The following is a 16,067-nucleotide window of genomic DNA, read 5'->3' on the forward strand; positions in this document are numbered from 1 at the left end:
AGGTACAATGACCAGCAAAGCAGCTTATAAGAGTTACTAAAAGGGATTATGAAAGGAAACTTGCAAGAGACATCAAAAGCAATACGAAGATATTTTATAGTTATATAAAGGGAAAGCGGGTGGGAAGAGCAATGTAGGCCCATTAAAAGCTGAAAAATTGATATATTTTCAGTGACAATGAGGAAATGGCAGAAAAGTTGAACAATTACTTTGCCTCAGTATTTACAGTAGAAAAGGATGATATTTCGCCGTAAGTCCCAAAAAAATTAATAGGGGGTGGGGTAGTCGGGGTGGGTAGTCGGGGGGATAGCCGGGGGCGGGTAGCCGGGGGGAGGGGTTAGCCGGGGCGGGTAGCCGGGGGGGGGGAGAAGCTGGGGGGGGTGGCCGGGGGGGGTAGCTGGGGGGGGAGGGGAGGGGGTAGCCGGTGGGGGAGGGGGGTTAGCTGGGGGGGGGGGAAGGGGAGGGGGGATAGCCGGGGGGTGGGTAGCCGGGGGGGAGGGGCGATAGCCGGGGGGAGGAGGGTAGCCGGGGGGGGGGGGTAGCCAAGGGGGGGGGGGGTGGTAGCCGGGGCGGGGGGGTAGCCGGGGGGGGGTGGTAGCCAGGGATGGGGGTAGCCGGGGTGGGGGGGTTAGCGGGGGGGGCCGGGGTAGCCGGGGGGGGGGTAGCCGGGGTGGGGGGGTTAGCGGGGGGGGGCGGGGTAGCCGGGGGGGGGGATAGCCGGGGTGGGGGGGGAGTTAGCGGGGGGGGGCGGCAGTCTGGGGGTGGGGGTAGCCGGGGGGTGGGGGGAGTGGCGGGGGGGGGGGGAGAGGGTAGCCGGGGGGTAGCCGGGGGGGGGGTAGCCAAGGGGGGGTGGTAGCCGGGGGGGGTAGCCGGGGGGGGGGGGGTAGCCGGGGGGGGGTGGCCGGGGGGGCCGGGGGGGGGGATAGCCGGGGTGGGGGGGGAGTTAGCGGGGGGGGGCAGTCGAGGGGGTAGCCGGGGGGGGGTGTAGTCGGGGGGGGGGTAGCCAGGGGGGGGGGGGGATAGCCGGGGGGGGGGGGTGGGGGGAGAGGCGGGGGGGGATAGCCGGGGGGGTGGGGGAAGAGGCGGGGGGGGGTTGCCGGGGGGTGGGTAGCTGGGGGGGAGGGGTTAGCTCGGGGGGGAGGGGGTAGCCGGGGGGGGGGAGAGGGGTAAGCCGGGGGGGGGTAGCCTGGGGGGGGGGATAACCGGGGGGCGGGTGGTTGCCGGGGGGATGGGGGTAGTCGGGGGGAGGGGGGGTAGCCTGGGGGGGTAGCTGGGGGGGGGGGTAAGGCGGGGGGGGTGGGGTAGCCGGGGGGAGCGGGGTAGCCGGGGGGGGGGGGGTAGTCGGGGGGGGGGTAGTCGGGGAGTGTAGCCGGGGGTAGCCGGGGGGGGATGTTACCGGGGTGGGGGGGTTAGCGGGGGGGGGGCGGTAGCCGGGGGGGGGTAAGGCGTGGGGGTGGGGTAGCCGGGGGAGGGGGGTAGTCGGGGGAGGGTAGTCGGGGAGTGTAGCCGGGGGGGGTAGTCGGGGAGTGTAGCCGGGGGGGTAGCTGGGGAGGGGGATATTGGGCGGCCAATGTGGCCATGATTAGGAAGTGGATGATGGCGCAGGGGGCGGCATGGGGGCGGCTGGACGCGACGTCATGCAAAGGCACCAGCCTAGGGGCACTAGTCACTGCTCCGCTGCCGTTCTCACCGGCGCGATACACCACAAGTCCGGTGGTGGCGGCGGCACTGAGGATTTTGGGGCAGTGGAGGAGACACAGGCAGGAGGAGGGAGCCTCTGTGTGGCTCCAAATCGGAATAACCATAGATTTGCTCCAGGTGGGATGGATGGTGGGTTCCAAGGCTGGTATTAGGAGGATGGGGGCCCTGTTTATAGACGGGACTTTCCCTAGCATGCAGGCGCTGGAGGAGAAGCTTGGCCTGCCCCCGGGGAATGCGTTCAGGTACCTCCAGGTTCGGGACTTTCTTAGAAAACAGGTAGGGACATTTCCGCTGCTTCCCCTGCGTAGGATCCAGGACGGGGTGGTGTCTGGCATCTGGGTAGAGGAGGGGAAGGTGTCGGACATATATCAGGAGCTGCAGGAGGTAGAGGAAGCCTCACTGGAGGAGTTGAAGAGCAAGTGGGAGGAGGAGCTGGGTGAGGAGCTGGATGAGGGCCTGTGAGCCGACGCCCTGGGCAGGGTGAACTCCTCCTCATCATGTGCCAGGCTCAGCTTAATTCAGTTTAAAGTGGTGCATCGGGCGCACATAACGGCAGCAAGGATGAGTAAGTTCTTTGGGGTGGAGGACAGGTTCCTGAGATGTGCAGGGAGACCGGCGACCCATGCCCATATGTTTTGGGTATGCCCGGCGCTTAAAGAATTCTGGCAGGGGTTTGCGCGGGTGATGTCTAGGATTTTGGATGCTCGGGTGAAGGCGAGTCCAACAGTAGCGATATTTGGGGTGTCGGAGGATCCGGGAGTGCAGGAAGCGAAAGAGGCCGAGGTACTGGCCTTTGCCTCCCTGGTAGCCCGGAGACGGATCTTGTTAATGTGGAGGGACTCGAAACCCCCGAGCGTGGAGACCTGGGTTAGCGATATGGCGGGGTTCCTTCGCCTGGAGCGAATAAAGTTCGCCTTGAGGGGATCCTTGATGGTGTTCTCCCGGCGGTGGCAACCTTTCCTTGACTTTCTAGGGGAGCAGTAATTGTCAGCTACAGCAGCATCCTGGGGGGAGAAGGGGGGGGGGGGGGAACTGTTGATATAATGTAAGTTTTGTAGGAAGACAACAGCCACCTTGTTTTGTTTAATAATTCTTGTTGATTTTTATTTTTACTTCTATCTTTGTTATGTAAAAACGTTGGTTGGAAAAGCTTTAATAAAACATTTATTAATGACTTGGATGATGGCAGAGAAAGTCATATATCCAAATTTGTGGATGATACAAAGTTAGATGGCACTGTAGATAGCCAAGATGAGAGCATAACATTGCAAGGACACATTGACAGACTCACTGAATGGGTAAAATTGTGGCAGATGGAATTTAATGTAAGCAAGTGTAAGGTTGGATAGAGCATAGTACTTTCTAAATGGAAAGAAGTTAGGTACAGCCGATGTCCAAAGAGACTTGGGGGTTCGTTCACATGCATAGGTCCTTAAAATTCCAGGAAGTGAAGAAAATAATCAAAAACGCTAATGAAATGCTCGCCTTTATATCTAGAGTATTGGAGTATCAAGGCACTGGGTTATGCTGCAGCTACACAAAACCGTGGTAGACCCCACTTGGAATACTGTGAGCAGTTCTGGGCACCACACCTTAGGAAGGATATTTTGGCCTTGGAGGGAGTGAAACGTAGGTTTACAAAAATGATACCTGGATTGCACGGTTGAGTTAGGAGGAGAGATTATTCGCTAGAGTGTAGAAGGTTACGGGGTGATCTGATCGAAGTATTCATGATATTAACAGGGAAAGGCAAGGTAGATAAAGATAAACTCTTTCCACTCGTTGGGGATTCTAAAACTAGGGGGCTTAATCTAAAAATTAGTTTGAGACCGTTCGAAAGAGATGTTAGGAGGAACATCTTCACTCAAAGGGTGGCAGAGGTTTAGAACTCTCCCACAGACAGTGGTTGAATCTAGATCAGTTGTTAATTTTAAATCTCAGGTAGATAGATTTTGTTAAGCAAAGATATTAAGGGAAATGGACAAAGGCAGGTATATTATGTTAGGCCACACATCAACCATGATCTCACTGAATGTCCGGATAGCTCTAGGGGCTGAATGAATTACTCTTGTTCTTATGTTCCTATATGAAATCCATTCTATCTCTATGAGGCATTCATTAATCATATGTGCATTATTTGCTTTCACAGTGACTATAGTTAAACTTAATTCGTTGTATGCGTATGATGCAGAACAAAACTCTGAGAACACGCTACATCAGATTCAAAAACAGCTTCTTCCCCGTTCTTACCAGATTCCTGGATGGCCCTCATATGGACTGAACTGATCTCTCCACACACCTTCTCTACTGTTGCAGCACAATACTCCATATGCTTCACCTGATATCTATGCCTATGTATTTACATTGTGTATTTAGTGTATGTCTTATGTTTTTCATAGATGGAACGATCTGCCTGAACTGTACGCAGAACAATACGTTTCACTGTAGCTCGGTACAAGTGACAATAAATTTAAATCTAATCTAATTTCTGTGGGATGTAATAAAATGCTGTTTCTAGCTTTTTGACAGTTTAGGTGCATTGAGCTTCTTCTCTTCAAGAATAATTTTATCTTCAAGGTTATAGTGTATGCTGTAACACCATGCCCAAGTCGGCAAGATCAGCCTTCGGTGCCAAAGTAGTATGTGACAGTAGTAGCAACACAGCCCGAAGCAGAGATTGGGAGTGGCATTTGGGAGTTTCCTGATTGTGTAGCTCAGCTACACACAGGATAAGCTCAGTGTGTCATGGTGAGAACTTGAAAAATTGTTGGTGCAATGGACAGCGGTTGTGCATTGTCCCATGGATTTACAGTTGGAAATTGCTTTGGGGTTCTGTCGGACCCAAATCTGCATATATATTCCAAAATTGCCATGATGTGAAGAGTGAGGGAAAGTTCGTATGGTAACCACACAGTTTTGGCTGAAAAACCAAAGTCACTCTTTATGGTTCTCATGTTCTTAGACAACACGTTAGAAATTCTGACTTACCTCTGGTGTGTAAATAGGTAGGTCCTGGAAAGGGTTTAAAGCAATTAAAATGTCCCCAACGTAGGTGTATATCTGTAACTCAGAGTATCTTTTCTGTAGACAGTTTATGATGGTTTCCTGTGAGAGAGAAATATGATAAAATATGAAATTTTACAATATGCTTTTGATAAAGATATTGTTCATCAGCTGTGTTGGATAGAAAAATGAACTGTATATTCCACAGAATAGTTATGACAGAATTAGAACAGTTATAAATATTATCTAATATTTTGTTATTTAAGGTTCAAGAGGAAGAGGTAGAAATAGAATAAGCAACTATTGGAATTTTGGATTTTTATAAAACTATCTTTCTCTTGGCTGTGTCCATGAATGGACCTAATTCTTTCTGCTCTTGAAGGTATTTTTATCCTGTAATCAGGCCCTGGAGTGTGCATACTCTTGATGTGGTGTTATGTCAAGCTATGAGCTATTACATGTGAGTAATATTTGAAAAGGAATAGCGAGAGGGAAGCGATATGAAACATACATGCACATGAATAATATGGACAGTGCTGGAACAGAAAAAAATAGGTGATTAAATGTCAGAAGTAATATTAGCTGGAGAAAACAGGAAGCAAACACAGCTATATTTATAACAGATTTCTATAGATTTCATGAATTATACAAACTAAATTATTCATTTACAATTGAAAAGAAACATGAAGCACAAATTTTCAGCAATTATAGAAAATACAATGGGCGCGATTCCCCGACCTCGTTACGCTCTTTCTCAAGCGAAATTAGGCCGGTGAATAGCGGAAGAGGCTAAAAATGAGAACCGCGCCGGGCACCAAACAGTTTGCAATGCAACCAACCCGCTCCCTTGGGGGAAATCGGGATCTCGCCAGAGCGTGGCGAGAAACCAATTACCACCACTTAAGCCCCATTTCCGTACAATTAACAAGAGCCACCCCATATCCAATGGCCTCCCATCATTCAGATGTCTTCCCAGCAAGTGGTCATGCTGGTGCCGATTAGTACTCCTTTTAAAAAAATAAATTTAGAGTACCCAATTCATTTTTTCCAATTAAGGGGCAATTTAGCATGGCCAGGGCAGCACGGTGGCGCAGTGGGTTAGTCCTGCAGCCTCATGGCGCCGAGGTCCCAGGTTCGATCCCAGCTCTGGGTCACTGTCCGTGTGGAGTTTGCACATTCTCCCTGTGTTTGCATGGATCTCACCCCCACAACCCAAATATTTGCAGAGTAGGTGGATTGAACACGCTAAATTGCCACTTAATTGGAAAAAATGAATTGGGTACTCTAAATTTTTTAAAAAGAGAAAATTTTTTTTTAGCGTGGCCAATCCACCTACCGTGCACATCTTTGGGTTGTGCCAATTTGACCCACGCAAACACGGGGAGAATGTGCAAACTCCACATGGACAGTGACCCAGAGCCGGGATCGAACCTGGAACCTCAGCACCGTGAGGCAGCAGGGCTAACCCACTGCGCCACTGTACTGCCCTGATTAGTAATCCTTTTGAATAACGTTAACCTGGCGGAAGGGCATCTGTGGGGAGGTGAGTATCCATCTTTGCTCACAGGCAAATATTCCGGGGGCATTGGGCTTACCACCCCAGTGCTCGGCGGAGGGTGGGGGACCCTTAGCTGGGGATGATGGACCTTCCGCAGGGGTGGGCCGCTATGGGAGGGTTGGGGGGGGGGGTGGCAACCACTCACGGTACCACCATGCCAACCCCTGGATGTGCACCGTCCCGGGGGCAACCCTTGTCCCTACCTGTTTGCCGCACTGACTACCCACAACCCCCACCGACTGCCGAGGCCTCTGGCCATGCGGCTGAAGGCTATTGTTCATAGGGAATTAGCAACCATGGTTAAGTCAGCACTTCACACAACCCAAGTGGATCTCCGTCGGTCGGCGGGCCATGTGGGAGTCATTGCCCAGCATCACAATCACACCTTCATGCATGGACACTGTGCTTGAACACTGCGGGAGACAACACCACACACACAGCAGTAGCCAACATCTGAACATCCAGGGGGTGGGACCCTGCTCCGGGGACATGTCCACAACCGGAGGATGGGTGAGGGGGAGGTGCCGGGAGAGATGGGCCAAGGGTTCAGAGGTCAGCCCGCATTGCAGAAGAAGGTGACAGAGGCATCATACCGGTTGTGCACAAGGGTGTTTATTGTGTGTAACAATTCCCCATTCTCCCAATAGTGCTGCCTCCTCCCCCACCCCCAGCCACCTCCCTACCCCCCACTGCTTCCCCCCTCCCCGGTGCCATCAGTGATCCTCGATGTGCTTTGCCCTCCTAGCTCTACCGCTATGTCTAGCTATGTCCCCAGGATGCACATCTGAGGTGGAGGCAGCCAGCTGCTTACCTCGTCCCGTGGCCTTCGATGTCCCTGGCAGGCGTCCTCTGGGGGCTCGGAGGCCGGAGGGTCCCGGCTCACTTGTCGGCAGCACATGTACAGCAATGTTGCCCTGTCTCGTGTGCTGGCTGTGAGACATGGCCTCATCAGAGGAGTGTAACTCGGGGAAGCTGGTGGCCACATCGCCACTCCATGGGAGGGGTCCGGGTTGGCATCCAGCGCCCCTCCTCCCGGTCGATGCCCATAGGACCCTGGGGTTCGGGCTCAGGCTGCCCATGCATCATCTGGCTCTGCCTGTTCTGGCAGTTCCCCATGGTCCACACCATCGTGTCGACACCCTCCGCGATGCCCCTCAGTGACTGGGCCATGCTCTGCAGTGCCTCGGCAATTTCCACCTGCGACTGGGACCAGCTCTGCAGCAACTTGGCCATTCCCATCTGAGAGAGGGACATGTCTCACAGAACCTCATCAAGGTCAGCCTGGTACTGGGTGACATCCCCCAGGAAGCTAACATTCTGTAGAGACCCTCAACCATGGCTGCCACAGACAGTGCGATGCCTTGGACACCTTCACTAATGGTGCTGACATCATGCACCAGGCTCTCCACTGCGGTCACCACCCTAGAAGTGTTGCCCTCAGGGCCACGCAATGCCAGCGACATCTCCTGCGCCCGTAGATTCTGGGACTCCTCCAAGCGGCTATGGATCTGCTGGAGTGTCGCTGACACCTCCCTCTGAATGTGCCAGCCACACCGTATCGTCTCCATCAGCTCCGGGATGACCTCTTCGACAGGACTAGCATCAGGCTGGGACCCAGCTGGGTCCTAGGATGCAACAGACCTCCGACTGCTGTCTCACCTGGGAGCTCCTGCCTCCAACTGATGTACATCAGCAGCTGTGTGGTGCTCACCAGATTGTGCCCCAGAAGCCTGGCCACCAACATTTCCCACTGAGGCGGGTTTATCTGTGCTGGTGGAGGGTGGGGATGGCAGCTGTGTCACGACTATTACGGTGGCATCCTCGGAGCTCTCCTGGGGGGCTGGAGAGGGTGCCGCCCGGGATGGGCCGGCGACATCGGCTGGTGGACCTGCGGGTGGATGAACACGTGGTCGGTGGGAGGGATGGGTCAGTCAGTAAGGCAATAAGAACTCACATTTGACAGGTTCTCCGGTTTGGACCGGTGGTTCCTCACCTCGGGGGCATCTGCCAGCCTCCGCATTGGTGACCGCCCTGTCCTCGGCCACACCAGTCACCTCCAGGTGTGATGAGAATCCTGGGGCGTCATTCTCCGACCCCCCGCCGGGTCGGAGAATGGCCGTTGGCCGCCGTGAATCCCGCCCCCGCCCCCGCCGAAGTCTCCGAAGGGAGAAAGGTCGGCGGGGCGTTAATGGCGCCGCTGCCGCGGAGAATGTCACGGGTCTGCGCAAGGCAGCCGATTTTCGGCCTGCCGATATTCTCCCTTCCGGATGGGCCGAAGTCCCGTCGACGTGATGACCGTTCACGTCGACGTCAATCAAACCTCCTTTTCATCGGCGTGACCCGGTGCTCCAGGCTCACGCCGACCAGCGAGGAGGTGAGTGACGGCCTGGGGGGTTGGCTCTGGGCAGGAAATGGCGTGGCCGCAGACTGATTGCGTGAGGAGAGGTGTGTCTCGGCTTGTGTGTGTGTGCGGCGGGGGGGGGGGGGGGGTGGTTAGAGTAGGCTGGGCTCCGGGGGAGTGCCGGGAGGGGGTCCGTGCCGGGGTGGAGGTTGGGGGTTGTGGAGGGGGTCCGTGCCGAGGTGGAGGTTGGGGGGGGGTCCGTGCTGGGGTGGAGGTTGGGGAGGGGGTCCGTGCCGGGGTGGAGGTTGGGGAGGGGGTCCGTGTCGGGGTGGAGGTTGGGGGGGGTCCGTGCTGGGGTGGAGGTTGGGGAGGGGGTCCGTGCCGGGGTGGAGGTTGGGGAGGGTGTCCGTGCCGGGGTGGAGGTTGGGGGGGGGTCCGTGCTGGGGTGGAGGTTGGGGGTTGGGGAGGGGGTCCGTGCCGGGGTGGAGGTTGGGGACGGGGTCCGTGCCGGGGTGGAGGTTGGGGAGGGGGTCCGTGCCGGGGTGGAGGTTGGGGGGGTCCGTGCTGGGGTGGAGGTTGGGGGTTGGGGAGGGGGTCCGTGCCGGGGTGGAGGTTGGGGGGGGGGTCCGTGCTGGGGTGGAGGTTAGGGAGGGGGTCCGTGCCGGGGTGGAGGTTGGGGGGGGGTCCGTGCTGGGGTGGAGGTTGGGGGTTGGGGAGGGGGTCCGTGCCGGGGTGGAGGTTGTGGGTTGGGGAGGGGGTCCGTGCCGGGGTGGAGGTTGGGGGGGGGTCCGTGCTGGGGTGGAGGTTGGGGGTTGGGGAGGGGGTCCGTGCCGGGGTGGGTGATGGGAGGGCAAATGAGTTGGCCCACCTGGCCAGGTGCCAGCCTCCAACAGTTGGACCCATGCGGTCCATGCCACCTGGCTGGGGGGAGGAGGGGATATGGGCAATGATGACATGTCGTCGTTCCCCTCCCCCCCACCAGGCCGTCATGTTTTCAGACCATCCAGCGATGTTGGCCGCCGTGGTGGCAGCCGCTCATGTCTATGTTGCCCTGGATGAGGAGGAGGAGGAGGAGGAGGAGGAGCGTGCCAGAGAGGCGGCGCAGGCTGCCGCAGAGGGGCAGGCGGCAGCCCCCCAGGCTGGAGGGACACCTGACCGACAGGACGAGGAGGGGGAGGAGGACGTCGTGGCCCCACGGCAACGGAGGCACCCGAGGGCGCCCCGTGTGTACCGGCCCCGGCAGTCATACCAGGACCTCACGGACCGGGAATGCAGGAGGAGACTCCGGATGAGCCGGGAAACCGTGGCACACATCTGCCACCTGCTGGCACACCTGTCACCGCGTGGCACTGGCGGGGGACACCCTCTCCCCGTGTCCGTCAAGGTTACGGTGGCCCTGAACCTTTATGCAACGGGGTCATTCCAGGCACCGAGTGGGGGCCTGTCCGGCATATCGCAGACATCGGTGCATCGGTGCATCCGGGCAGTGACAGATGCCCTTTATGCCATGGCGCACCGCTACATCCGCTTCCCCGTGGACCGGGCCAGCCAAGATGCCCGGGCCGTGGGCTTCTCTGCCGTTGCCGGGTTCCCCATGGTCCAGGGCGCAATCGATGGGATGCACGTCGCCGTGCGGCCACCTGCAGAGAACAGGGCCGTGTTCACTAATAGGAAGGGGACCTATTCAATGAACGTACAGGTGGTCTGCGACCACCGCATGATGATCCTGCACGTCTGCGCCCGTCACCCAGGCAGTGTACATGACTCATTCGTGTTGTCGCGGTCATCCATCCCCGGCATGTACGAGGGACGCCATCCCCGGCTGAGGGGCTGGTTGCTGGGCGACAGGGGCTACCCATTGCGATCGTGGCTGATGACGCCTATACGGAGGCCACGCAATGAGGCGGAGAACCGCTACAATGATGCCCATGTAGCGACAAGGGGAGTGATCGAGAGGTGCTTTGGCGTGCTGAAGATGCGTTTCAGGTGCCTGGACCTCTCTGGGGGCGCCCTCCAGTATCGGTCAGATAGGGTCGGCCGCATCATTGTGGTGTGCTGCGTCCTGCACAACATAGCCCAGCAGAGGGGCGATGTGCCGCAGGCAGAGGAGGGCGGAGTGGAGGAGCAGCAGGAAGAGGCCCAGTCCTCCCCAGATGAGGGGGATGGGGGCAATGGTCAGGGCAGACGGGGTAGACACAGGCGGGTGGCTGTCCACCGTTACCGGCTGGCCCAGCGGGCACGGGACAGACTGATAGACGCCCGCTTCACTGACTAGATGGGCGTGGGAATCGGGTAGTATGGCCACAGACCGCACACCATGACAACAGCCGACCACCCACACCCCCCACCCATCCACCCACCCAGCACCGTCACCCCCCTCCCCAACCCCACCCGCATGCACACCACCCCCCCACCCCCAATTGCCGATCCACCGGCGGCACAACGGGCCGGGCTCACCCAGTTGCGGGTGGACGCGTGTCTATCGCAGGCCATGGAGGATGATGACAACCCGCCTCCGATGAGCTCCTGGCTCTACATCGTTGGACTATGTCTGACCCATGGGCACAGTACCACCATCCACCCGGACCATCCCTGCATGCGGCTGTGACACTGCAGCGCACGGTCCCGTCCTCTGCCCGTGGGATGTTGATGGCGGCCCAGGGGGAAGGGGGCAGACTCACCTGGGGCTGAGGTAAGACCACCCGTCACACACACACTTGCGCTCAACGTACATGACACGCCCGCACACTTTGGACAGAGCACAAAGGCAGCTTCGGTAGGTGTAACATTGACTTTAATAACCAAAGGAGTTCATGCACGTGCCCTAGCCCCTAAAACTCATCTGTGCCCTGCACCCGTGCCAACTTACTCAGTGTCTAATTGTTTGGCCTTACGGGCCCTTTGACTACGTCTACGTGGTTCCCCAGACGGTACAGCAGAACTGGAGGTGGACTCCTGTGATTCCTGCCCTCTGACACCGGATCCCTTTGGCGGCCGTTTCCTGAGGCGTCCTGGCCTAGATGGGCCAGGCTGCGGCCCGGGCGACTGGGATGGCGAGCTGCCAGCCTGTCCTGCCCGTTGCCCACCCGATGCACCTGGGACGGAAGGGGGGGAGTCCGAGGTGTCGCGGTGTACCGGGACCTCCCCTACAGAGGGAGCCGGGACGGACCACACCACCTCCTCCTCCCTCGGGGTGCCCGATGGCCCCCAGGCCTCTACATGGGTGGGGGATGCGAACGGACTGGCCATCCGACGCGCCCCCGACATCTGGCGCTGCCAGTCCTGGAGGCCCGTGCTGGTATCGACAGGGGTCTGCAGGTTTGCAGCCATGGAGCCCAGGGGGTTGTCGAACCCTGTCTGCGACAGTGCGACGCCAGCTCGCACATGGCCACTGGCGCCGATGCCCTCAGCGATGGCCTGCAGAGACTGGGCTATGGCCTGCTGAGACTGGGCCATGGCCTGCTGAGACTGGGTCATGGCCTGCTGAGACTGGGCTATGGCGTTGAGCGCCTCTGCCATCTGGCGCTGGCACTGGCTCATGGCCTCCTGTGAGAGGGCAGCCATTTCCTGGGCCACAGACGCCGCCTGCACGGAAGGCCCCAGGCCTCGCAAACCGTTCCCCATGTCTGACACCGTCGCACCCATTGCCTCCACCGCGGACGCCACCCGTGCGGTGTCAGCCTGGGTGGCACGCATGACCGGGACCACTCCCAGCTCCTGGACGCGGGTGGACTCCTTCACCTGCGACCGCAGCCGCCGCAAGCCACCCGTCACCCTATTCGCTCGTCTCCGTGTCGGTGGTTGCATCGGATCTATGTGTGGGTGTGGTAACTGCAGGAACCCGGGATCCATCTGGGCGGCAGATGTTCGCTTGGCCTGGGCTGCCCTCCGACCGCCCGGTCCCTCTGCTGCTCCTACCTCCACCTGCTGTACCGGGACGGCTGTGTTGTGCGCACCAGTGAGTGTACCAGACGCCTCATCACTAAAGTGCCCAACCGTGGTGAGTGTTTCTGCGATGGTGGAGGGTGTTGGTGACAGCAGTGGCGTTGTGTCGTCTCTTCGTCCCACTCTGAGTCCATGGCACTTTGGGGTGGGGGTTCGTCTCCACCCATCCACTCTGAGTCACTGTCCGGTATTTCGTCTTCCTGGGTAGGGGTGTCCTGGGTAGTGCTGTCCCGGGTAGTGCTGTCCCGGGTCGTGCTGTCCCGGGTAGGGGTGTCCTGGGTAGTGGTGTCCCGGGTAGGGGTGTCCTGGATAGTGGTGTCATGGGTACTGGTGTCCTGGCTCGGATGTGACGGGGGCCTGTGGCTGCCCCCCTCATCGCTGGGTGGTCGCTCCCGCACGTGACGGGGGTGTCGTCTCCCTGTTGCTCCAGGTCTCTCCGTCTCCCGTGATGTGCGAGGGGCATCCTGCGGGTGTCGCATGCTGGAGGGTGCGGGTCTCTCCGTCTCCCGTGGTCTCCGAGGGGCATCCTGCGGGCGTCGCATGCTGGAGGGTGCGGGTCTCTCCGTCTCCTGTGGTCTCCGAGGGGCATCCTGCGGGCGGTCTGCATCTGCGGGGATGGGTGCCTGGATGTTTGGTCCTGCGATACACAATGAAGCATGCATGGTTAGACATCAGGCAGTGATCAGGTGATACGGGGGAGGGGGATATAGGGGAGGGGGGATATGGGGACGGGCTGTTGGTGGCTCACTTGCTCGTGGGGCCCCGACCTCTGCATCAGCAACCTCCCGGTCCTCAGGTCCGCCAGCCAGTTCCAGGGCCCTTTCCTCGTGTACGGTCAGTGGCCTCTCATCAGCGGGCCCTCCTCCAGTCCTCACATGCTCCCTATTGTTGTGTGCGCGCTTCTCCTGTGGGGGGGGGGGGGTGGCAGGGGTAAAAGGCAACAGTGTTAGGCAGGTATATGAATGCACGCCATCAGTTGCGCGTGCATTGCAGAGGTTAATGTTAGGGCTGGATTCACTTGGGGATATGGGGGATATGGGGGAGGGGGGATATGGGGGAGGGGGGATATGGGGGAGGGGGGATATGGGGAGGGGGGGATATGGGGGAGGGGGCTATGGGGGATATGGGGGAGGGGGGATATGGGGAGGGGGGATATGGGGGAGGGGGGATATGGGGGAGGGGGGATATGGGGGAGGGGGGATATGGGGAGGGGGGATATGGGGGAGGGGGGATATGGGGGAGGGGGGGATATGGGGGAGGGGGGATATGGGGGAGGGGGGATATGGGGGAGGGGGGATATGGGGGAGGGGGGATATGGGGGATATGGGGGAGGGGGGATATGGGGAGGGGGGATATGGGGGAGGGGGATATGGGGGAGGGGGGATATGGGGAGGGGGGATATGGGGGAGGGGGGATATGGGGAGGGGGGGATATGGGGAGGGGGGATATGGGGGATATGGGGGAGGGGGGGATATGGGGGAGGGGGGATATGGGGATATGGGGGAGGGGGGATATGGGGGAGGGGGGATATGGGGGATATGGGGGAGGGGGGATATGGGGGAGGGGGAATATGGGGGAGGGGGGATATGGGGGATATGGGGGAGGGGGGATATGGGGGATATGGGGAGGGGGGGATATGGGGGATATGGGGAGGCTCACCCTGCCTGCTCTGACGAGGTCGTTCACCTTCTTGTGGCACTGGGTGCCTGTCCGTGGTGTTAGGGCCACAGCGGTGACGGCCTCTGCCACCTCCCTCCACAGACGCCGGCTGTGGCGTGGGGCAACTCTGCGGCCGTGCCCGGGATACAGGGCGTCCCTCCTCTGCTCCACCGCGTCCAGGAGCGCCTCCACATCGCGTGACCCGAACCTCGGGGCTGAGCGACAGCCAGCCATCAAGTCGGGTGTTGCGGTCGGGTGTTCCGGTCGGGTGGGGGGGAGCTGCGCGGCCTTATGAGCCGTCACGCCGTGCAGCGCGTATGACGCTGCACGGCGTGAACCACTGCGCAAGCGCGGATCCCGTTACGTCGCTGCTAGCCCATTTCGGGCCGCAGACTATCGGCCCATTTTTATGACGTGACGCAAGTGGGATTTGCGCCGTTTTTTGCGCCGATCGGCGGAGTTTCCGCCGATAACGGAGAATTTCGCCCCTGATGTCTGGCACACCACTGCCAGTCTGAGCCCCCTACCAATAATTGTGGGAGAGCTTTTCCTGAGGAGACGCAGAGAGGGCACCATCCCAGGAGGCTCTGGCTGCCCTACGGCTGACCCTCCTGGACCCACGGGGGAAGAACATCCCTCCTGGCCTCCACAGTGTCGAGCAGCCTTCACAGATCAGCATCCCCGAACCTTGGGGCTGGTCTCCTGGGCGCCTTTGTTGCGAGCTGGCTGGGTTTGGCTGAGCAAATGCAGCATAAGTGCTGCTTGACCTTGTTAGCGGGAACTGGCGAGCAGGGTCCCGGCAAATCAGCTGGCAAGCCTCCATTTGCAGCAAGAAGCCTGTGAGGCCTTGTTAAATGGACCAATTAGTTGAATAGCGTTGCCGGCCTCGCTGTGCCTAGCGCTGGGAAGCTTGCAGCAATTCCCACTTGCTACAACACTTAGAAATCTTTCCGGAGAACCGTGCCCAATGTACAAAAATATATCTGTCTCAAGAAACTCCAATGCATCAATCAGCACATTCTTGCGTTTTAAGTCAAATGTTCCATTTTTGAATAACCAATGCTGCCTGTTTTAATTAGTTTGTGCTACTTTTGGGATCTGCATACTCTCCACATGTGGCAAGCAGCATACATTTCCATATTTCATTTGAATTTCTGTAATCGATATGGACAAAACATACAAATGCTTCTTAGCTCCCATGAGATTCGTGAAAGATGGTCAAAAGCATTTCAAAAGATCTGGGGCGGGATTCTCCGACCCCGGGTTGGAGAATCGCTGCGACCGGCGCAGATCGCGCCACACCGCCCCGACGCCGGGACGCAATTCTCCTCAGAGCGGAGAATCGACACCATTGGCGCCGGCGCGGTCGGCGCGTCGCCGGACGGAGGCCGTTCTACGCGGCACCCCCAGCGATTCTCTGCCCGGGGTGGGCCAAGTGGCCACAGCGAAAAACCCGAGTCCCGCTGGCGCCGTTCTAACCTGGTCTTACCTGGCGGAACCTCGGCGTGGAAGGGTCCGGGGGCGGCATTCGGTGTGGCCTAGTCCACAATCGGGGCCCACCGATCGGCAGGCCGGCCTCTGGGGCTGGGGGCCTCCTGTTTTTCCGTGCCATCCCCTGTAGCCCTACGCCATGTTGCGTCGGGGCCGGCATGGATATGGGAGACACCGCGCATGCGCGGAAATCACGCCAGTCCCACCACGCATGCGTGGACCGGTGGCGCTCATCTGACGCCGGGATCGGCAGCTGGAGCGGGTCACTCCAGTGCCGTGCTGGCCACATGTAGAGGCCAGAATTGCTGATCCTAAGGCAATGTTGATGCCGTCGACAAACGCGACGGCATTTACAACAGCGTCAACACT

The 16,067-nt window shown here is 58.8% G+C and overlaps 1 protein-coding gene across 9 annotated transcripts in view; it reads right to left on the reverse strand.

Moving 5' to 3' along the window:
• myo3b (myosin IIIB) overlaps positions 1 to 16,067 on the reverse strand; it is a 1,137,435-nt gene that overhangs the window by 751,893 nt on the left and 369,475 nt on the right. For all 9 annotated transcript variants that reach the window (XM_072475849.1, XM_072475846.1, XM_072475848.1 and 6 more), the window contains one exon: positions 4,690 to 4,806. In XM_072475849.1, coding sequence (XP_072331950.1) covers positions 4,690 to 4,806 — 117 coding nt within the window. The remainder of the gene's footprint in view (positions 1 to 4,689; positions 4,807 to 16,067) is intronic.

The sequence above is a fragment of the Scyliorhinus torazame genome, chromosome 2 (genome assembly GCF_047496885.1).
Source record: "Scyliorhinus torazame isolate Kashiwa2021f chromosome 2, sScyTor2.1, whole genome shotgun sequence".
In the NCBI taxonomy this organism is placed as follows: domain Eukaryota; kingdom Metazoa; phylum Chordata; class Chondrichthyes; order Carcharhiniformes; family Scyliorhinidae; genus Scyliorhinus; species Scyliorhinus torazame.